We start from the raw sequence: 24,227 nt of genomic DNA, 5'->3' as shown, positions 1-24,227 counted from the left end.
GTAAGTTCATGTATATGTATGAGTCGCTGTGTGTTTGTGTGGGTCGATGTGTGTTTTTACGTCAATATGTGCGTGTGTCTGAGTCTATGTGTGTGTGTCACTGTGTGTAACTCGATACAGTGAAGGAACAAAAGTAATTGGTAACACACTTCGCCGTGAAGGACTGAAATCCTGCAGCGCCCGCAAGGTCCCTCTGCTCAAGAAAGCACATATACATGCCCGTCTGAAGTTTGCCAATGAATATCTGAATGATTCAGAGGACAACTGGGTGAAAGTGTTGTGGTCAGATGGGACCAAAATGGAGCTCTTTGGCATCAACTCAACTCGCCGTGTTTGGAGGAGGAGGAATGCTGTCTATGACCCCAAGAACACCATCCCCACCGTCAAACATGGAGGTGGAAACATGCTTTGGGGGTGTTTTTCTGCTAAGGGGACAGGACAACTTCACCGCATCAAAGGGACGATGGACGGGGCCATATACCGTCAAATCTTGGGTGAAAACCTCCTTCCCTCAGCCAGGGCATTGAAAATGGGTCGTGGATGGGTATTCCAGCATGACAATGACCCAGAACACACGGCCAAGGCAACAAAGGAGTGGCTCAAGAAGAAGCACATTAAGGTCCTGGAGTGGCCTAGCCAGTCTCCAGGCCTTAATCCCATAGAAAATCTGTGGAGGGAGCTGAAGGTTCGAGTTGCCAAACGTCAGCCTCAAAACCTTAATGACCTGGAGAAGATCTGCAAAGAGGAGTGGGACAAAATCCCTCTTGAGATGTGTGCAAACCTGGTGGCCAACTACAACAAACGTCTGACCTCTGTGATTGCCAACAAGGGTTTTGCCACCAAGTACTAAGTCATCTTTTGCAGAGGGGTCAAATACGTATTTCCCTCATTAAAATGCAAATCAATTTATAACATTTTTTACATGCGTTTTTCTGGATTTTTTTGTTGTTATTCTGTCTCTCACTGTTCAAATAAACCTACCATTAAAATTATAGACTAATCATTTCTTTGTCAGTGGACAAACATACAAAATCAGCAGGGGATCAAATACTTTTTTCCCTCACTGTATGTCTGTAAGACGATGTGTGTGCGAGTCGATGTGCATCAGTCGATGTGTGTGTGTTAGTCAATGTGTGTGAGTTGTGTGTGTGTGTGATTCGATGCGTGTGTAGGTCAATGTGTGTGCGTGCGTAAGTCGATGTGTGCGTTAGTCGCCATGTGTGTGTGAGTTGCTGTGTGCATGGCTCCATGTGTGTGTGTGCAAGTCCATTTGTTTGTGTGTATGTAGGTCCAAGTGTGTGCGTAAGTCGACGTGCGTGTGTGTGCAAGTGGATTCATGTGTGTGTAAGTCGATGTGTGTGTTTTTGTCCATCTGTGATTGAGTCGATGTATGTGTGCGAGTCAATGTGTCTGTGCAAGTCCATTAGTGTGTAAGTCGATGTGTGTGAGTCTGATGTGTGTGTATGAGTCCATGTGTGTGTGTTTAAGTCCATATGTGTGTGTGTAAGTCAATGTGTGTGTGTGTAAGTCACTGTGCGTGTGTCAGTCTGTGTGTGTGTGTGCAATTCAATGTGTTTGGGTGTGTAGGTCGATGTGTTTTGGTGTGTTTGTGTAAGTCGATGTGTGTGTGTGTTTTTTCGCCCGGGCAACGCCGGGTACTTCCCACTAGTTTACCAATAAGGCACAATTATTACCCAAGGTCACTGCCAAGCCGGAGACGTATATTTTGTGAGCTCACCTCTCGCGGGGTTTTGTGTCCGTCTCTGAGGAAGCGACAACAACCATAGCGGCCCTGAAGGGAGTAACGGAGAGAAGAGGGCGGCATAAACCATTAATTTACACCAGTGGTTCTTAACCTTTACTGCAGCCTTGCACCCCTTTGGTTGTCAATCGTGAAAAAAAAATGTTAATACATGTAGGTTTGATTAAACAAAGTCGTTGTACTTACGTTCCCGCGCTTAATTTGTTTTTCGATGATTTACCTTCTAAAAAAATCTGGCATGTTTGGCACCAAGGATTCATACTCTTTGGTTTTATTCGGTAAAGTCAAGTAGGTAAAATAAAATAAAACAATAAAATCACGACGTTTCGGAGGCAACACAAGCTTCCAGCAGAAAATCTGTGACTATTCCACCTGAAGACTATTCCACCTGAAGACGGAAGCTTGTGTTGCCTCCGAAACGTCGTGATTTAATTGTTTTCTTGGATTTTATTTTATTTTACCTACGTGACTTTACCGAATAAAACCAAAGAGTATGTTTGGCACCCCCAGAAAAGACATCTTGCACCCCTAAGGGGTGTGTGCACCCCAGGTTAATAACCACTGCATTAGAGACCAGGGTCAATGTTATTTCATAACAATGATTCAATTATTAAATTATGATTCGATTATAATGCAGTAGAACCCCTTATAACAACGGTAATTGGCTACCTGAAAACCAGTCTTTAAGTGATTTGGTCATTCAGCAAATATAGGAAATACATGTTAAAGGCTTAATTCATTCCCATAGCATTGAAAGTTACCCTTTTTTACCCCAAAAACGTACTGTATAATATTTAAGCAATGGATATTAATACATAAAGATACCAACAACATTATAAACACATACTATGAAAAGAAACATGGTTAATCAATGCATTAAATAGTATTGACTGTACCAACAACAGCATGTCGTTAACAGGGAAATGGTCGGTGAGCAAACACATTGAGCTCTTTGGAGGTACTACACTACTATGCATGGCACTACTATACACGACACTACTATACACTACATTACTATACACTACACTACACATTGGGCTCTATGGAGGCCACGTCGTTAAGCGATTAGTCGTTAACAGGGGTGGCCGTTAAGAGGGGTTCTACTGTAAACTGTTAGCGAATACACCCCAATGTTCTGCTTGATTCCTTCTCTCTCTGCTTGCAAGTATCTCCTCAAACACGTTAGTCTTAAAGCAAGCCTTAAACTCTACTATAATTACCTTTCTCTGAATGGGTGAGTGGGTCGGTGAGTGGGTGGGTGGGTAAGTGGGTGTTTGAGCAAGTGGGGCGGAGGAGCAATGCTCACAACCACAAGCAGAGCACCGATAGGCTGAAACGTAGCAAGTTGGCACAGTGGAGAGCACAGGTGGTGCATCTGCCGTCATCTCAATCAATCAACCCATGCCGCCTGTGTCTGTGCCGTGAGTTCTTCCAAGTCACCCTTCGACACTTCACTTGGCTTCAAAGTGTACCGAGCATGGCACAACCGCCATGGTGACATCAGCACCACTTAGTGGCGAACGGCGGTTGTTGTTATTGTTGTTGTTGGGTGAGTGGGCGCGTGGCTGTGCGAGGTCGACTCAGCCTCCAATGAGTGCCTGGTGGGTTGTGTAAAACAACCCCACGAGGGAGACAAAGATCGTCAGGCTTGGTGCTGGCGAGCCACCATCTCACGCGCTGTGCCAGCCTTCAGAGGTACTCGCGAACAGCACTCGCCCCGACAGTCTGTTAAGGCTAAACGGGGGATCTTTGTGAGTGGGTAGGTGGATGTGCGAGTGAGTGGGTGAGAGGTTGGGTTGGTGAGCGAGTGGGTGCTTCCTTTCCCTCCTTCCCCTTCGCAGTCTTCGTAAGTAATTCTGTACTCAAAGTCATTTGTTACATTATAGGTGCATGAACAATTTTAGTTTGTTGTTATGGATACCACCCGAAATATAATAGGGATAAATTATGGAGAAAACAGTATTTAATTTCAAAGCTTCAAAATAGCATCAATACGTATTACATTTTTTGCACGTATGTATGTTGAACTTCTTTACCACCGTACATAGATAATCGTGCTTATCGAAGGTGTGAGAGATGGAAGTAGCCAGTCTGACGTTTCTCTCATTATTCAATGAAGCGGAAGATGGGGCTCATCATAAACCATTGGGTTGTCTATAAATGGATCACCGTGTATTTTTATTATCATTCAATATTACAGGTGTAGTGAGTCGCAGACATTGTTCGTTTTTAGAGGCAACACATTTATTTGTAACACGCAACACAAAGAGGTAACTGCCCCTTCACCAGATACAGCCTAGGGTGGTGACCACCCAGCTAACTACTCTATACAGAGGAGTTACTGCTACGAAAGGTTGGGCCTCACTCGGGTCCGCGACCACGTGTTTGCCTCGTAAGACGTAGAGCTTCCAGCTTGAGACGTAGAGCTTCAAGCTGGTGGACGTGGAGCTTCAGCTTGTAGAATGCAGCGACCCCGGTCCCTCTCAGGGACCCGCCTTATATCCCCCCACGGGTCGGGGCCGCTCCGCCCCTGGCTCCGCCCACCTTCTAGCTCCCCCCCCGATCACTCTCGAAAGCTCTCCCCGGACACGTGATCACCTCCTCGTCCCTCCCACCTGGGGGGCCTCTCTGTGAACACTCTAGATCACGTGTCTGCAGGGTCAACCAGAGTGCCATGGCCCGAGGCAACCATGTCCTTGGGCTGACACTCTCCCGCTCCCCCTCGTGGGAGACTGCACTGCACGCTATGTGTCGTGCCTGCGCTATCCCAGCGCTCACCAAGACCCGCTAGGGCTGGTACTACACCCACCACGGGTGTACGCGATGACAATGCATTGCACGCCACAGCCCTTTCTGGGCCAGAACAATAGTGACATCCCCGATGTCACTACACAGGCGGTCTCCACCACTTTACTACGATCCATATTCACAATGTTTATATAATGCCACCATAGATTGATTTAGGACAAAGAAACTTGATTTAGGAGGCATCTTCCGACATAACTCCGAAAACATTTCAACAGTTAGTCTGGTTTCTGATGTGACTTGACATGGAGTTTTTGTCATTCTCAAGTATTTTTTGTCGATTTTTACCTATTAAAGCCTTTTAAATATGGGTGATAAAAGGAAACTCACATTGGCAAATTTTTTCCTACTGTTTATAGGAAAATAGGTCCAATTTACGATGATCTGATTTACAATGGGGTTTGCAGGAATGCATTGTGTCGTAAAAGCAGGGAGCCGCCTGAATTGCATTGTGGGCAGCAGAGGGCAGTGCAACAAAACGAATTGTTGCACTGTAATTTCTAATTTTAGCAAACTCAAGTCCATTTTGTTACTGCAAAGGCCTCTTGCAGTATTAATTGAACTTCTTTTGCACCTTACGTAGCCAACCGTGCTTATCTGAGGTGCAGTAACAGAGCTAAGTGAGGTGTCTGTTATAAACGTCGCACACTAAAGGCATTTGAAAGACATTCGGTCCTCAATAAAGAGAGGTTCCCCACCCCTGGTTTACACACACACACAAAGATTCCCCGTATAGCTTTTTCAGGCTGTTGGGAGCATGTGCTCCGAGTGAGAACCGTGCCCGGCCACCTTTCTTTCCCTCGTGTTGGTGTTGTACCCACTGCACCAAGTACTTATTTAAGACCGTTTCAACCTATGGGAGGCCCAGCACCTGTCCGGATATTCGGCACTCTCACCCAGGCGAACACACCTGCAACTTGGAGGTGATCTCGTCCTTGGTGATCATCACAAGGTCTATGTCCTCGACGGCGAACGCGGGGTAGGAGATGATGGAAAGCAGCCCCGCATCAATTTCTTTGGACGTGGATGCCCGTGGCAGCATGGAGTGCAGGATCGACTGCTCCGTCACAACACCGCCCGCAACGAAACACACGGATTATTGAGCCAGCGAAGAGGAGAACTTGCTTCATACACTGACAGAATTCTGTGTGTGGCCAGATACAAATTGGTCACACACACACACACATATCCCATATAAGGCACACCCCCGACTTTTTCTTTAATATACTGAGTAAAGAAGTGCGTCTTATAATCCAGAGAATACAGTATTCAAACAAGCAGGCCAATGCTGCATAAACCTTGTGACTCACAGGGGAGGTTGCCACTGGGTATCCCCTAGGCTAGGCTGCCGTAGGGCAATGGCATGGTTGAGATGAGCTGTGATACAAGGTGCTTTGAGATGCTGAGATAATTAAGTGCCCTATAAATGTGGCAGAGTAGATTGGCAGTCAGTGAATTAATTGGGTATCTAGAGATTGATACCCCCAGATATTTGATGTACAGTCATACCTTGACAAATGCTGTTTTACCAAACTTGTGTTTAAGCTATACACGGCTTACTTATTGAGGTACGTTTTCCAAAACACAGAGATAATATCTTCTTGGTTCTTTCGGTAAAGTCATGTAGAATGGAAATAAAAATAATAAAAATATAAAACATGTTTTATCGAAAAGAAAGTGCGTCCTCATGTAAAATAATAAAATAAAAACAAAACTTTTTGATTTTCATTATTTTATTTCCATTCTACGTGACTTTACCGAAAGAACCAAGAAGATGAATCCCTGCAGTCACGAAAGCTTTAAACAGAGATAATATTTCGTATATACGAGGTTTGTTTGCATGTATGCACGTATGTTGAACTGTTTTCTCACCATACATAGCCAACCGTGCTAATCGGGGGTACGGTATGTGTTCACTAACAAATTGACATTTGATCAATTTGTAAGTGAACACACACCAGTGTCCAATCGATGAGCTGGAAGAGGCCTGCAGTTGTAAAAGATTAGGATTCCCATTCCTCAGAGGTGGCACAGTGGCTCAGAGGTTACAGCGTTGGTCTGGCACCACTTAGGTCCTGGGATTCAAAACAGGCAGCTGCCCGTGATTAATGTGGGTCCCTCAAGTGTGGCGAGCTGATGGTCTCAGTCCGGTCACCGATGTCTGCACTGAATATAAAACATCGAGTCAACCATAATGCGACAAACATTTGTCCTTGCAGCAGGGCAAAAGTGGGGGGGAATCTGGCCCTGGCGTGGATATGAGGTAATTTGTTCCATTAAATCTCCCTCAGCAGATTGTTATCTAGCACGGAGCAGATTCACTGATCTGCAATAGTTCCGAATAAATTATTCTCATGCCATGACGCTGTTAGCACATCGGGGATAAAACTGGGCCAAAAGTAAAAAAGAATATTAAGTAAGAGGCCCCTGCTCCTGATAACTGCTTAACATAAGATTCTACAGAAAAGTGTCAGTTCTGACATGTGACCTGAGGTCACAAGGGCACTTCAGAATAAATGCTGCCATCAAGGCTAGAGTTTGGAGACTCTTGCTCATTGGCGCTAAGGAGGTAAGGAAACAATTTTAATTAAAAATGAGACCATTCGCATGCTCAAGTGGAAAAAAAACATCTCATGAGTGAGTGATTATGAGCACAAAGACATAGAAAAGGCTTCTCCACCCAAACCAGATTTTTTTTGAGGAATGAAAAGTCAAGATTTTAGCAAAAACATAAAGAAGAAAAGAAACAGAGTTATCAGTAAGTTAAAAACGTATGTAACGATTTCTACATATAAAATATTTACCTAAGCTCACATTCCCATGCGTCCAACACAAAGTTGTTGTTTTTTTAACATCCATTCCCTCCTTCCACCACACCACCTTACCAAACATTCCTGCCTAGTTGGAGGTTGGTTCACCATTGTGTAACCTCACGTGATACAACACTGGGTCCCCCCTGGGCAGAGGGACAGAGGCACAGAAAGGAATAAGGCTACGGTGGTTTCTGCGGACACAGCTGAGCGCAGTCTGGCACCATATTGGCATGGGCCAAGGTCCGGCATGCGGTGAACTAGCCATGCAAACGCGGGGGTAGGTTTATGCAATTTCTCCACTGGCTTTGTGAGTGCTATTCTCCCCCATTCCTGTGCCGAGTGGCTGTTAACAATTGCGCACAAAAAAAATACTGGCAAAAAGGTCCCATTTTGTAGCTGCTCACCCCAAGCTATAAATGCTCTGATAGTGCATTGTCTTTTCACTGTTCGCCTTTTGCCGTTCTCTGGCCTGACACTGGTGAGACTACATCCTAAAGAAGGTTGTCTCCAGTGTAGATCCATCAGTTTAAGAGATAATGCATCTATTATCAGAGCACGTTTGTTTACATGTTCACCACAAGTACGTGTGGTTAATGTCGACATGCTTACTTGCAAAAAGGTTTCTATTTGGTGTTTGAACATCTTCACACATGTTTAATTTCCAGAAAGAATAAAACCTATTCTTATTTTTTCATAACTATGCACTATTTTTTAAAATGCTATTCTTTTAAATGTTTTGAACATTTTTGTAATTTTGTATTAAAACTAGCATGCCCGGGTGGCGAAGCGCTACAAGTGCATTTCTGGTGGCCGTAGGAGTAGAAAGCATTGGAAAAACAACTACTGAATGTTGATCCTCATATACTGAGACTTTACAAATGAAAGTCTCATGATGATGGGAAGTTCTCATCCTTATTATATAAACAAGACCATTACAAAATTCACTCAAGACTGAAAAGGTTCTAAAATTCCAAACCACTTGTTCGAGCATAGGGACAACCTTGTCTTTGCATGTTCTACATGCAAAAAAGAACTAAATATAAAAGATTGAAAAGCGCAACCTTAACGCATGATGTGAAAGAAAACTCAGCATATTCATCAATGACACTGCCTTGAAAAGAAAAATGGGAAAAAATATATAATAGGTGACATTCCGGAAATGGCCATTCTCAATTTGATATACCAATAGGATCTATAGCTGGTACAGCAATAAACAAAACCCGAGTTTTCAAGGACCTTTTGCAAGGCGATTTTATAAAAGAACGGTGCCACCAAGCACAGGGTTTCAGGAGAAAACAATCTGTCGCTTGTCCAACATCACAACTAATTCAAATCGGACAAGACCGAGACAGAGATGAATTCACTGTACTCGTATCTCCTGACCGCACGCTTGCCAAGTGACGTTACATTCGGTAACGTGCCACACTTTTCTAAGAAGCCACCCTTCCTCCGGTCGACATTTATTTTTGGCGCAAGTTATTCCTGGTGGTGGTATTGACGTGACCCAGACGAATGCCTCGAGGCCCAGGAGCATCGTCATGTACCCTGCCTAATGGACAACCACATTGGCAGCGCACTTAAACTTCTCCTCCTTCCAAGCCAGAAGTCCCAAAACTGCATCGGATCGGCTGCTCAGATTTCTCCTCTGCACGTACTCCTATTCGGCGCTGCCCTCATATCTCATTCCATTGCATCCTTCCAAGTCAAACACTGCCTCCCTCTGTTCCCCCTGTCATATACAGGTGGCATCTCCTTAGGCATCGAATTCCATAATATTTGTGTCTTCTCAAAAGCGGACTTCAACCGCTCTCATATTTTTTGGTCCTTATATATCCCTGTCAAGCTGTATAAGGTCACGTGCTTCTATGCATATCTTGTGCTCTATATGCCTAATGGCTAGGCATATTTGTTAATAAAAATCGATTCTCACATTCACAATACAAAGATAAAATTGTCCTTTTCCATAAAATACATTATTTATTATCTTTGTAAATTATATGCATAAGATATGTGAAAACTACATACTGGCCAAAAGTGAACCAAACGAGATGGTAAAACGAATACAAATGAGGGAGAAAAAGAGACAAAAAATATAAATTCCTGAATTTAATCACGATCCTGAATCTGTACAATTCATTGAATACCTACCCAGAATTGTAAACAATAATAAACTTTAATTTACCAATAGAAGCCTCAAGGAGTTGTAAAACTCCTGTCAGAGGCATTGAGCTGCTGCAGGCTCGGAGAGAGGCAGGAGAGGACAATGCAGCTAATCGATTGTTGTGCTGTATTTATATGCTTTCACCAACCCACACTGACCATCGTGGCAAAGTATAGTAATATAACCCCCGTAACCGACACGATAAGGGGGAGGCCCTCATCCAGCAGTGGATTAAAAAAGAGCTGCATATGAACAATGTTCGGAATCGCTCCGCTCCTTCCAATTCAGGGTCACGATTAGGGGTACATGAAGATATCATTATTTATTTACAGAGAGGCAAATATAGCAACCTCCAGTGGTTTTAGAGGTCACAAGGTATATGAATACAAAATAATTCAACCTTACACATGCAATGTGATGCATGTAAAATGTGAGCTTCATCATTAAAATAAATTGATTAATAGCTATATGACAACACATCTATTAATTTACATTCATGCAATATTTAAAAAGCTGATAATGTACTTAGCTTAATGCTAAGGTTGTAAAAAATTACCAAGCAGCTGCAGTAGTAATATAACTCAACTCCGAGTAAGATACCTTTAGCAGTTATTCCACTCATCAAAAGCTAATATAAGCAGAACCCCGTTTTGTGCCTCCACTATTTGATATCCAAATAGGCTGTCCCATAAGCAGTCAGGCTCATGAAGCAAATGCTGATGGATTACAAATGTATGTTGAACTTATTTTGCACTGTACGTAGCCAACCATGTTAACCGGAGGTGAAGGATAAAGGCAACAAACTAAACACAAAAAGCAGTTCTAAAGGATTAGCAGTTATTGGCCAACGAGCACTCCATATAAAATATGGGACAACGTTCAAAGTGTGTAGAGACACAGAAGCGAACTGATCAAAAGGGCACTCGCTCATCAGCTTTCTCACACAGCCATCTGGCGCTTTACAAGTTCTGGACACGAAAGCGTTGACAGACGCGAAGAAAAATCATTCCGCTTGTTTAGGGCCTTTACCTGGCAGTGCTGGACTTCGTCAGGAAGCACATGGATGATGGACTTGGGGCCCCCATGTGCTCCAAACAGATCCAACTCGTCAATGGCCTCCAGCGCAGCCTGCGAGAGAAAGAGGGCAGAGTTGGGCTGCTTCGAAACACTAAGCTGACGTTTAATCCACGAGACCGGAGTGCAATACTAATGAGATGACGGAGGAAAAAAGTGTGGCTTTTGTGTCTTTGCTCATGAAATATGGTGTCACTGACTGAAAGCATCCATTAACAATGCAGAGTCCAAACAATTGGATTATGATAGTGCATAGCTGATGCTTATATTTAGTGAAACATTTGTTTGCATCGTCGTGGTCATAAATCTTAAAGAACAATATAGTAAATTTTGATGTAAAGCTTTCGTGACTGCAGTAATTCATATTCTTAGTTTTTTCGGTAAAGTCACGTTTGTTGTTTCTCTTCAACGTGACTTTACCGAAAAAACTAAGAATAACAATATAGTACATTTAGTATTTTTGCCTTATACACAATAGCTACGGTGAAGTAACTATGTTTCACAGATGGGTGTAGTCTGCTCGCAGGGGCGATACTGTTATGCAGTTTTACAAAATGCCCCATTTGGACCATGACGCCGGCACAAATGGCCTTTAACCAACAAGGTCATGGGATATTTCCACATCCACTGTGAAGCATTTGGCACATAGTAAATATTGTTAATACACCTATAGCATGAACCAGGGAGGGAGGGACGGGGGGGAGCTACTGGGCTCCAATCACAAACCTCTGCGAAAATCGACAAACGCACTACTGCTCGACCATGTCACCGCCCAATGCCCCTGTGAAATGTGTGCAAGTCAATAAAACGGTGTCAGGCTAGAGAACGTTAAAACCAAGTAGTTGAACGTTTTGTTGCACAAACCTTGGCAGTGCCAATGGAGCTGGCATTGAGCTCAGGGATGCCTTGATTGGTTTTGTCACCTCTCTCCCACATCCCATAATCCTTAAGAAGGAGAAGTGCAGCATTAGTGCATCAACACCACTGAGAATTCCTCTTCTTGCAAAGCCACTGAGCACCACATGAAGTATAAAGTGTAGATTATATCTGAACCAATGACCTTACAGGAGCAATATGGTAAAAAAGAGATTAAGAAGTATGAATTCTATAATCATAACAGCCATTACAGTAGACACTAGTACTTGATTTGTACATTCAGCATCATCCTTAAAGTAATCAATAAATTAGGACATTCATTTTTAGAAGCGTGTCTTCCTACTGCGTGACGCTGCTCTTATGGCTCCCTTTCAAATTCTTGAAGCTTGCGGTTTTAAGTTTGAGGTTTAGAATACATCTGTCATATGTTGCCAGACAGCAGTCCTGATTGACTGTTCATGGTCACGTGAAGAAATTCCTAAAATCCTTCAACGAACACTATGAAATGCACACGTACAGTCCATTCGATGGGGGGGGGGGGCGTTCTAAACGCAGCATGAATAGCAGGTTTTTTTTTTACCATGCTTCACCACCGCTGGTCCATGTGAGTATTGAAGGCAAGGAGCATAGACACAGTGGCATAGAAGTGCAGTATGGTAAGTCCTTGCTTAACGTGTGTTAACACAACGCATTTTTGTAACAATATGGTTCTTATATTTGGGAACACTTTTCGCACAAGGTGGAGTACGCCAATTAAAGAGCGGTTTCTGAGCGGTCGACGTCAAACTACTTTCTTGTGCTGTGTGGTTGAGCGGTAAGGTGACACAGCACACGGAATGATACAGTTTATGCAGCGTACCCTCATCTCAGTTAATTGGCCCGCCATGTGATGACTACATGCCTATTTCATCTCACAAATGTGATTGAGTACAGTCATTCTTCGCTTAACGCGGCACTCTTCAGGAACGCATCTACCGCATTAAACGGAGAGATTGCTGTACAACAATTAATTTTCCCGCAATTGCCCTCGGCTGCCCACCTTGTACTTTCTGCTGTATCCATGTGCTTTAGATATATCGAGTTGGCTTCCAATTTGGACTGGAGCCCGAATTCTCAGGGACGATTATGTTTATTGGGTTGGCATGAATTCCCTATGTCAGAATATGTAATGGACAGTCAGAACGTATATAATTAGACATCACCGGTACTGACTTCCCTAACTCACGTGATGACTCATATAAATTTGGAAACATATGGAAATGCCACTTCTTTTTTAACCAACTTGATTTATTCATGAATTCAAGTTCTGCGAGAAAAGAGGCCAAAATCGAGTTGACTCAGCTGCTCAAGGAATTGATGTATATTGTTGTATTCAATCTTAAGCTTTTAAAAGATGACTGCATAAGACACTCACCGCCACTTTGTATGCTGCCTCAATGTAAAACACCAGGTTCTGTATGAAGGCCACTTCATCCAGTGTGAAAATAATTCTCAGTCCTGCAAAGCACGAACACAACAAACGGAGAATTACGAGAATTTAGACTGCAGTATTAATCATCGGTCAGTATTTGACGAGTACATTTCATAGGCTTTAGCTATTGAGTACATAGCCAAAAAAGTCAAAAAGTTAAAGCAGTTGTTTTTGTCCTGATGTATATTTGCTTCATTGCTGTATTATTATTTTTTTGCCTTTGTCATTTTGGTGACCTGGGTCACTCTTGCAATTATACTATGCTGGTCTCTTGAGTTCTCACCCAGTTGAACAGAATAAACTGAATTTTATGTATGTTGAACTTCTTTCACACCATGCATAGCCAATTGTGCTAATCGGAGGTGCGAAAAAAAATTCTACTTTAAAGAGGTTTGTAGCCAAATAAACGAACACAAACTCCCAAGGCTAGCTGGAATGTTCAACCTGTGATGGTGATAGAATTCATAATTACCAACTGCCTCTATTTTTTAGCCATGGTTTTTACAACTTGGCAGAAAGTACATAATTCAAGGTCAAGTGATATTAACAGAAGCCCAGGCTGAGCTCAGACTGCAGTTACCACTGGTGACATAAGTGGTTAAGAACTAAACATGGCAATGGGCCAATACCAGCAATACAGGGATGCAATACCAATCTAACAACGTGATGTACAGCTCTATCAATCCACTGCTGGATTAAGGCCTTCACCAACCCGCACATTAGTGCGGGTTGGTGAAGGGGGTGCCCTGGTTCGGATATCACTCACCAGTGATGTTAGTAGTGCCTGGGAATCAAACTCCGGTCCCTGGGTTCACAGCAATGCGCGAACCACTGTGCCATCACTCCACCCTGATGTTGCATGGCTATCTGGTAATTTTGCAATCAGGCATCGCAATTGTCTGTAACACCCAGTACTCACGCATGTACATGCACACAATGAAAAATAAAGTACTATTTGTGAGCACCTATTAAGGCTGGCACATCACACCAGAAGTGTATATGTATACACACACTTCACAAGGTACTCATTTAAGGCTAAGTTGACCTAGGCGTGACGAAGGACCAGATCAGATATTCACCAATGATGTTACCTCGAGGCTGGGAATCAAGCGTAGATCGCCAGATTCCTAGCACAGGTGCGTTAAGCACTACGCCAGCTCTCCCCACACGCAGACACACACAAGCAGGAAGGGTTCCATGCGACATCCCTTCCATTGAAACAGCATGTCCAACACTCTTATCGGGGTGCCAGCGGCAAGATGTTAACTACCTCGCCTGGTATACACGTCGTGGGTTCAATCCTGACCCTGGCACCTGTATATTTAGAATTTGCTTGTTCTCCCCGTGGTCATGTGCATTTTAGAGTATTGGCTTTCTAAAATTTCCACGTGATAAGCCACTTCGTTGAGCAATCATTTGTGACCAGGTCCCTTCTTAAAAAAGAGCTACGTAACTCAGTGGGCCTAACCTGGTAAGATAAAAAAAATAGTAAAAAAATAGTAAAAAAATAGTTTTTAGTTTTTATAAATATGGCACATGACAGTGTAAACCCAACGCCGTCCCGGACCTGAAGCAGTCATCTGAGCGAGGATGAGTAGGTAGAGGGAGGTGGCGTCCACTTGCAGGTGACCCCACTGGTCATCCCCAACCACCGTGCTGCACGTGGCCGTGTTGTACTTGGCATGCAGGCAGTCCGTGGCGCTCTGGGTCACCTTGAACTTCTCCACCTTGTCCACCTGTCAAATGAAGAGTGAGTAAAATCCATGTTCTCAGTTTACTTGCGTGGCAACTGTGCGGCAGCTACGGGATGCGGAAGAGGGTAGACAGCGTTGGTGAGGTGTAGGTGGTGATATCAGCGGCTTTGGCTGTGATGACATTTTGATCTTGACCTTAGAGCTTACTCAAAAGCTGGAATGTGTGCAGCATTGCTGTCACGGTTCACACGTGCCCTATTTATAGAAGGCTGTCCAGAGGGAAAACATTCGAAGTATAGGTGTGGTGTCAAGGTCAGTTTTACGCGGTAACACCGTGGGCTGTGCTGTTGAGGGCACCATATTTCTCCGTCATGCTTTAGTTTCTGCTAGATCCTACAGCTATGGGCTGGGGAACCCATGGCTCCTGAACCGGATATGGCCCGCAGTTTCATATTACACATTCATGTCGAAACCAAAGAAACCAATAAATTCAAATAATAGAATTCTATCGCATAAATAATCCTACTTTATCTGGATGTTTATTTCAGAATTTCACAGAGCCTACCAGTAGTCAATAAAATAATACATCTCGATTGGTTCTCACCTGGTTGAATGAAGGACACACCACTCAGAATGGAAATTATGAGAAGATAAATCGCAGGCTTACCTGTCTCATCATGCACTGTAGCAGCCCTCGCATAAGCTTCACCACGCTCTGCCAAACGCATAAACAGACAATGCACACTTGTCAGTCTATGCAAACAAAACATGAAGTACTGACTGGATACACTTTCAGTACAGTAACACCTCGCGGAATGCGGGCGGTTACGTTTCTGGAAAATTCCGCGTTGGCCAAAACCGTGTTCGACATATAATCAACCTTACGGGGAAAAATAGGTTTGTGTTCCTGGGTTGGAAATGATCACCCCTCCCTCTTTTTTTTATTATTTCTACACAATGTCCCCCCTTGTTATTGTAATCAAGGATGCTGAGTCACCCTCTTTCTTGTGTGTATGTATGTGTGTGCACTCTTTATTTTTCAAATTTGACCTCATGACAAATGCCCCGTCTCCATTACCCTTCACGCACCAGGCAATCACGGCCAACACTCGTCCCCTAACACTGAGTTGCCAGCCGAATGCTTGCCCCTAACACCGAATCTCCGAACCGTACTCCCCATTCATCCATATCTTCATGAACCAACGCCCAAGTTTGGTGTAATGGGTGTGGTCTGTCTGGGTATGTCACGGTCACTTGAACGTTAATGATACGCCATCAAGGCGTCCATATGACTGACGTCCTCAACGAGTGGATGGCTAAAAGCCTGCGGCAATGTGTGAATATTTACGTTGTGCATGAGTATGTGGAGTGTGTTACAATGTCATACAAAAAACACATCTTTGGTAAATAAATAGTTCTCACATTCGATTTAATTCACACCACAGTACCTTCCAATGGATGCATAATTCTCACCTCTCGCAAGCCTATCTAGCAACTGAACTTTTTGCACTAAAGTTCTGACTTTTCTATGTTTTCTCACTCAAATCACCACCGCTCAACTTACGCTTAGGGGCCATGATTAAAAAGTGAGCAAGCATGAGTACTGGGGAGGGAAGATGGTGACGAGATATTCATCCGCAGAATCTACAAGCACAGTTAGCTACATATGGTGCAAAAGAGGTTCAACATACATACATACAAGCGAACCGAGCACTACATTTCTACGCGGACATTCTTAGCAGGGTCAAACTGCGTATAGTCCAAATATCACCCCGTGTTCTGGAAAATGTACGTCAATAAGTTAACCATGTAAAGCTAAAACACACGTTCGATAAAACAGCGTTGGGCAAGGTATGACTTATATGACCAAGATAAAGTATTGACATAAAGCTTTCGTGACTGCAGGAATTCATCTACCTACGTGGCTTTACCGAAAGACCCAAAGAATAAGATAAAGTATATTAATTTGTTTGGATTACACAACAGAATTCAGATAATTACAATTATATCCAGGGATACTCTGGGATCATAGAATCCACGGGTATGAGTAGTTACATACTTATTTACAAGATATCTAAAGAAGACCTAACTTTTTTTACGAAATAATTTATTGGGGTGGTGTCATTACAAATCCGAATCCAAATATTTATTTATACTGGAGGAATCCGATGAGCTATTAAGCTCTTTTTCACAGATGTCCAGTAAGGGCGGTTAAGAACATTACATCTTGGATCCTCAAAATTTATCCAAACCAACGTATTTCAAGGTTGCGGACCCCCCTCTCCCTAAAGGAGATATATATCAGTATAAATTAATCACTGAACTGAAATACTTGGCCTGGTTTCATACCTTATATCTATCTTCCACGACACAAAATATAACCAAAATCTAATTATTGATGTTGAAATCTCCCTGGACGTTGGTTGCATTGATGTGGAATGAACCAGCAAGCAAGACATAAGCGAAACATTAACAAGGCTAGAAGTACAAGGCAAAAACAGAATACGTGCAATATAAAGCATGAATTAAGTTTACTTCAAACTAGATTTTGGAATTATTAAGATGTGAAAAACATAATTATGATTTAATCTATTAAATGGTGACATTCAAAACATAAAAAACTGTTATATTCATAATTTCTAAGGAGGAAATCTGAGAGCTCTTTCAGCACTGAGTCAGTACAGATTTTAATGTGACGCACATGGCACGATACGGTTTCACCTTTGGGTAGGATATCCTAAACATAGCAACAGCATTTGGAACAGCATTGAATCATCACGGAATTTCTTAAACTGCGATGGCTTGGCCCACCACCTCCATCTCAGGTCGTCATAACACCGGCCGCTCGAAGGCTCACCTGCTCCAGCTCATAGGCCTTGGCCTTGTCCTCATCTCGGTCGGCGTTCTTGCGGTACGCCATACCGAGCCCCCACACTGCCAGGATGCAGTACACATTGTCTCGCACCCACGCATCCGGCTGCTCTGGGCTGGCGGGCAACAGCCCTGTGACAGCGTTCTGTCATGGAGAAAACGTCAACAGAGTTAACCGGGAACTCTCTACAAAATGCAACCCCTCTCTTCAAGGAGCCCGAGAACAAAAGCACATGTCACAGGACACGACACACTGTTGACCACCATCTTGGAAAATACCCAGCCTGCTTTGCGCAGCTATGACATTGCTTCACAAAAGATTCGCCAGATCTTGCCACTTCCCAAACAAACTTCTAACATATTCTTGGTTCATATTCTTGGTTCTTTCGGTAAAGTCACGTTGAAGAGAAAAAATAAAATAATAAAATATATAAAACAATAAATTCTCACGACGTTTCGACTGCAACACAAGCAGTCATCATCAGGTGTGAAAACCAACGGCAAGAAAATCATCATCAGGTGTGAAAACAACAAGAAAATGTTTTTGTTGTGGTTTTCACACCTGATGATGACTGCTTGTGTTGCAGTCGAAACGTCGTGAGAATGTTATTGTTTTATATTTTTATTATTTTATTGTTTCCCTTCTACGTAACTTTACCGAAAGAACCAAGAATATGAATCCCTGCAGTCACGAAAGCTTTAAATCAAAACTTCTAACAATCTGTTATTATCACAGTATGGAGTACAACACCTGCTTTGAAAATGCAATATATATTTCATATCTTCACAATTGCCTGCCTCATGCATATAAACTAAAAACAAAAGGGCCTCTACAAATACCACATTACCACTTCCTACTTGCACCTGCGATAAAAGCGCAAAATCAAATACTTACAAACACCGGCACTTCCAAACCAGATCCGTTAAATGTTTTTTTTTAATATCAACTTAAAACGCGAACTTTCGCACTTGCAAACTGAACCGGGGAACTATTTTGTTCAGCAGAGCGATTCTCCGCAAGATGTAATGAGTTGGCCTCACACTGGGAGTGGGTTTTGTGTATTGTGTGTGCACGTGCACATGTGTGCGTGTAAAAGGGTGTGTGTGAGAAAGTTATTGTGGGAGTGTGTGTGAAAGTGATTGTGTAGCCACCCACCCCCTTGAGTGCTGTGCTCCAAAAGTCTACTAAGGCTAAAGGAGGGATCTTTGTGTGCATGCCCGAGTTCCCCTGTGTATGTAATTGTGGCGACTCGTTACGCCCCTTCTGACAAGCAAGCCACCATGGTAAGTGAAAATAAGATATTTTTTGTGCTACTTTATTTGATGTTTTAGTCACTGTACAATATTTATTACAGTATAACATGCAAATGTACAATATTTCTTCTTATTTATGAGTTTAACAATGCTTCCCTTTTTTGTTGAACCGTAACAGATTCTATAACACTGACCATATGTGCATTTGAATACTGTTGTCACTGATAATTATTAGGATCCCACGTTGGCTTGAAGCCACACAACACATGCATAGCTCCTTGCGAGCTTCCTAATTCTTAAATTGGGTGGCGGCAAACCTGTTGTCACCGAATATTTCTTCCCTAACCTCATCCAAATGTTCCTTAAATTCAAGTACGTGTGTGCTTGTTTGGCCGATTCACTAAAATTGCCAAACACCTTCTGTGGAATGCTCAGTGTCCTTATCCATCCAGAGGTATCACAACATTATAATTTAATATCCAACAGTATTTGTCCTTTTGATTTAAAGCTTACGTGACTGCAGGGATTCATATTCTTGGTTATTTCGGTAAAGTCACGTAGAAGGGAAACAATAAAATAATACAAATATAAAACAATAAAATTCTCACGACGTTTCGACTGCAACACAAGCAATCATCATCAGGTGTGAAAACCACAGCAAGAAAATTTGAAAAAAGTGGCGTTTTTTTTACATTAGCGCCACAGAGAGCGATTTGGCAGTTATTCAAATGGACGAATCCATCTATGTTCGGAAAAGAGGAGGGGGGAGACGAAAATAATGGATGTGGTCTGAAAGCCACCGTAAGCGTGAACAATCAATTAAGACCCGAAATGGTTTATCAAATCCTTCCAGTGATTGCTAAGCCAGAATCCATCTTCTCGGTCGCAATTGTCTCTGCGTTTGTATATGCGGATAGCGTCATGAACGAATCTCTCATGATAGCCAGATGGCTTGCAGAACCTCTGTCTTGGAGAAGTCAATGTCATGTGAGCCTACTGAATTATAACAGTGATCTGCCACGGCCGAGGTGTTGGTCCTACCGTGTTTTAGGTCTGCTTTGTGTTCACGGATGCGGTCCGAGACATGTCGTTTGGTTTTTCCAATGTAACTACTACCACAGAGGCAACTTAGTTTGTAGACGCCAGGGTACTGTATGTCCGGAATCACATCTTTTACAGAGGGAACCAGATCACGGATTTTATGTAATGTGTTGAATCGGACCTGGATCTTGTGTTAATTCAAGATTTTGGAGATCTTTTTTGTGATCCCCACAATTTAGGGTAAAGTGATGGTTTTCAATGGCTCCTCAAGAGGGTCCTACTTCATGGTTGGAGTGATAGCTTTGCAGATTGTGTAGTCGGAGTAACCATTAGCCTTAAGAGCTTGGTGTACGTGCTTGAGTTCACTGGCTATGTGTTCCTGGTCGGATATGCATTGGGCTCTATGGTGCAGAATCTTGATGAGGGAACTCTACTGGGATAGATGGTGGTAGGATTCCGGTTTCAGGTAAGCATCCGTATGGGTAGCTTTCCTGTAGACAGAGTGGCTCATTGAACCATCAGGTCTCTTTTTTATTAGAACATCCAAAAAAGGTAGCTTGCCATCTTTTTCGACTTCCTTGGTAAATCTGATGGCTGGGTGTATGGAATTGATGTGGTTGAGGAATTGGTCTAGAGCAGGCCGGCCAAGGGCCAGATGCCAAAAGTGTCATCCACGTACCTCTTCCATAAGATTGGGCACAGAGTGGCAGTCTGGATGGCATCAGTCTCAAATTTCTCCATGAAAATGTTGGCTACAACTGGAGATAGGGGAGAGTCCATTGGGGTGCCCTCTGTTTGTAGAAAGTTCCATTCCGAGTGAAGTATGTATTGGTTAAGCAGTGTCTCACCAGGGGGGGTACCTCAGTGTTGTGGCAACTTTTCCGTGCAGATTCAATTTTCTGAACCTGATCAATATATTGAAGCTATTTCAAAACAAAACGACTGCTTATAGAAATTATACCTGATTTTGAATACATGTGAGTGTCTAAATGGTCTAAGAGTGGAAGAAAGTCCACTTTGATGGCTTGATCATAAAACTCATCGACATAAATAACCGGTGTTGACCTCCCTGCAATGTTGGTGGCGATGATTTTATCTTGAGCAAAACTTGACCTCAAAACTTGACTTTCAAAATCCTACTTCTGTACACCAGCAATTGACATGCCAAATGTGACCATCTGTGTATATTTAACTACACAAGCACTAACTGTATAAACGAATGCACAAATAGCAACAGCCGCTATTCACCACTAAATGGTAATGACGTCACCACGACGCTTGCGCCAAGCTAGGTGCACTTAAAACACACATGCAAACACACGTAATGCTGAGATCAAAGCACCCCTCCACCCCCCCGAATACAACCACAGATAGATGAAGGGGGAAAAAAACCTCGGGGCTTTCTGTGTGAGCAACACGACGACCAGATGCCTGCGTCTCCCAGTGTTGATGTGTGCATACCCCACCAGGTTCTCGTTACACGCTTTTTTATTATTTAACTCTGTTCTGTTGTTGTTGTCGTATCCTCAAATCTTGTAACTCAATTTTAACCCACTTCCCAATGTGGTATCGACTGCAAACTTGGTATACTTATGTCATACTGATGACAATACTATATTATATCATTAAAAAATATTTTCAAACATTATTTTTTATATGTTATGTTTCGCCTTGGGTCTAATTGTCCACGCTCAACTGACGTTGGCTGTAAATGACCACGGTCCCTTACGTTGTGGAGTTCTGCCATTACTCGTACGGTACATTTCATTAAAGCGTGTTTTTAAAAAAAGTATTTTTAAATATTACGTATTTTAGTAAGCTGAACAATAGGGAGCCAGAGCAGGATCAAATACAGTACCACTTTGCACGAGTGTTACCTGTGGAACCCGGGTTAACCAGTGTGCCAATGTTTAATGTTGGATTGACGAAAGTAACACATTCTAAGATGTGGATTTATTGTGTACTAGCTGTACTACCCGGCTTCGCCCGGGACTTGGATTCACCACACCCGGCCGCCTTTGTCTCCCCAGTGGCGATATTCACACACACCAGTTACTCGTTTGAGGCTGAGTCGACCTAGGGGAGGCCCAGGACCGTTTGAAATAATCGTCACCGGTGGTGGCCGTGAGCGGGCATCGAACTCGGGTCGCCGGGTTCGTAGCGCAGCGCGCTAACCACTACACCACAATGCGTTACGCTTCCATGTGCGCGGGTCACGTGACAGATGTGACGTCACAGCTCACTTGCCGTGCAAAATAAATGCATTATTGAGCTCCCCCCCCCCATAAAAAGTAGTGTATTTTTTTATAATTTGTGCATGGTGTACAATCTGGAAAGTACCCACATGGAAAATTTCAAGTTTGTTGCATGTCGGGGAGTACGCTAAACATTTTGAACAGACACACATAATCACAAGTTTCCCGTTTATATATAGATATAAAATGTAATCGAATCTTGCGGTAATGGTGCAGCCCTGCAAATGCGTGCCACTTCAGAGGACACCTCTATCTCGAGCAGGGGTCCGGGCAAACTTCGGCTCCGGAGCCGCGTGCGGCTCTTTTGGCTTCCCCCTTGCAGCTCTTTGGCTGCCCCCTTGCGGGCAGACATTCGAAAGAAAACCTTTAAATCTTAAACATAATTTAGCGTAAAGATAATTGATTAGATATGGCACGGAATGGGTCACTGTGGAATTTCTTTGTGAAAACAACACGTACAGTCATATTCTATTGTTAAAGAATAATTAAGGGGGGGGGGGGAACTAACTAGAGGCAATTTATTCCATCACCTATTTTAAGTCAGAATTTGTTTGTCATCTGCCGTATACCTACCTGCCGTGCGTGTGTACAAGATAGCTCTGCGTCTGATGCTGCTCTCGAACTATTTTGGTCAAAGACGTGGCTCTCCTTCCTCTTCTTTTAAAGGTTGCCGGCCCCTGACCCATAGGGTATTAGATCCTTCCACGCTGGTCAGACGTCTTGGAAGAGTCGCAAGCGACGGTGTTGCGTTTTTTTTTATCCTGGGCGGACAGGGGCAGAATTCCATCAACTTAACCTGGGCCAATTCACAATGGTTGACGGCGGCCTCTGGCCAAATCTGCTGGAATGTGCCCAAGTTCGGCGGCTCGCCAAATATTTGACCCTGGATATTGCTTGAGAATGGGCGACAACCGTGTATTGTAAAACTAGGTGATGTCGGCTGATGACGGGTCTTGTTGTTGGGCAGCAGAGCGGAGAACAGCTAAGTGTTGTTGTACTGTACTAAGCTCACACGTCTATGATCCACCGCCTTCACCAACCCCGCGCCAAGCTGCGTGGTAAAATAACCACCGACGTCTTGCACGGCGTGGGTAGGGGGGTAGGGGATGGGGGGGTCCTCATCTAGCAGTGGATTCATTAAAAAGTCTGCACATATGCGGTTAGTGGAGACAACCACAGGCCTAAGTTACAGTAAACCAAGCTAATAAAAAACCATAACACGCGGATAATCACAGAAAAGCGGCAATTACCTGGTGACACAAGATCGTCTGCTGCACGAGACGCGCATATCCGTCCAGGCGGACCCCAGAGTTGCTCCGGCTCCTCATGGTCAAGCCAGGCACCTCCTCGACTGCCGAGCCACGGGGGGGGGGGGGGGGGGGTAAGAGACGGCGGAGTTGGGGCGAAAGGGCGCGCCGGAGGCCGCCGGGGGCAGCTAGGCGAGCACGGGGATGCGATTGGGGCCTACGATATTTTTTTGTGTTTTTCTCCCGTCGGCTTTAATATATATCCGCGAGGCAGCAGCATCGGCAGCGGAGTAATGACGTTCTAAAGGGGGAAGAAGCGGGTGTGCGCGCGTGATGCGGACGTGCGTGGAGACGGGTCTAAGAATAACAAGGGCATGAGGGGGAGCGGCAGAGAAATCCGACTCCGCCGGTAACGAGAACCGCTCCGGCCTGTGGGGGTGAGGCGGGGGTGAGGGGGTGTGGCGGCGAGCGCACGTGACCCCGGCCTCGACCCAATCGCGTGGCCGTGATATCGCGATATACGGCGATATCACGATATATACCGCGATATCGCGATATACCGTGATATCGCGATAAACCGTGAGGTCGCGATATACCGTGATATCGCCATATTCCGTGATATCGCAATATTCCGTGATATCGCGATATACCGTGATATCGCGATATACCGTGATATCGCGATATATCGTGAGGCCGCTGTATATCGTGAGGTCTGAGAGCTCCGCGATAATCGTATCGTCCGATCAGTGTATTCATCAAATCCGTAGCTTAGGAAACAGCGCCCACATCACAGAAAAATAGTCCATAATAGAGGTTTTTGGGTTAGATCGCGTAAATGTGTCGTTAATTATCAAATAGAGCAAGTCAAGATCTATAAGTATCTTGGGGTCATCCTGGATTCAA

General features: G+C 43.7%; 1 protein-coding gene across 4 annotated transcripts in view; it reads right to left on the bottom strand.

Moving 5' to 3' along the window:
- The window catches only part of LOC116955682 (phosphorylase b kinase regulatory subunit alpha, liver isoform-like), a 75,061-nt gene extending 51,281 nt beyond the window's left edge, over positions 1-23,780 (bottom strand). For 2 of the 4 annotated variants that reach the window (XM_076053527.1, XM_076053528.1), the window contains exons 1-9: positions 23,328-23,780; positions 17,514-17,672; positions 15,324-15,371; positions 14,530-14,698; positions 12,906-12,988; positions 11,480-11,560; positions 10,571-10,669; positions 5,478-5,624; positions 1,739-1,792 (exon numbers count right to left, since the gene is read on the bottom strand). In XM_076053527.1, coding sequence (XP_075909642.1) covers positions 1,739-1,792; positions 5,478-5,624; positions 10,571-10,669; positions 11,480-11,560; positions 12,906-12,988; positions 14,530-14,698; positions 15,324-15,371; positions 17,514-17,672; positions 23,328-23,405 — 918 coding nt within the window. In that variant the 5' untranslated portion in view covers positions 23,406-23,780. The remainder of the gene's footprint in view (positions 1-1,738; positions 1,793-5,477; positions 5,625-10,570; positions 10,670-11,479; positions 11,561-12,905; positions 12,989-14,529; positions 14,699-15,323; positions 15,372-17,513; positions 17,673-23,327) is intronic. The other 2 variants (XM_032976926.2, XM_032976927.2) reach the window with 1 other exon arrangement.
- Between the last annotated feature and the right edge of the window lie 447 nt (positions 23,781-24,227).

Source organism: Petromyzon marinus, chromosome 61 (assembly GCF_048934315.1).
Source record: "Petromyzon marinus isolate PM22_M1 ecotype Great Lakes invasive population chromosome 61, UKy_Petmar_22M1.pri1.0, whole genome shotgun sequence".
NCBI classification, from domain to species: Eukaryota; Metazoa; Chordata; class Hyperoartia; order Petromyzontiformes; family Petromyzontidae; genus Petromyzon; species Petromyzon marinus.
This window is presented reverse-complemented; position numbering and strand designations above follow the sequence as displayed.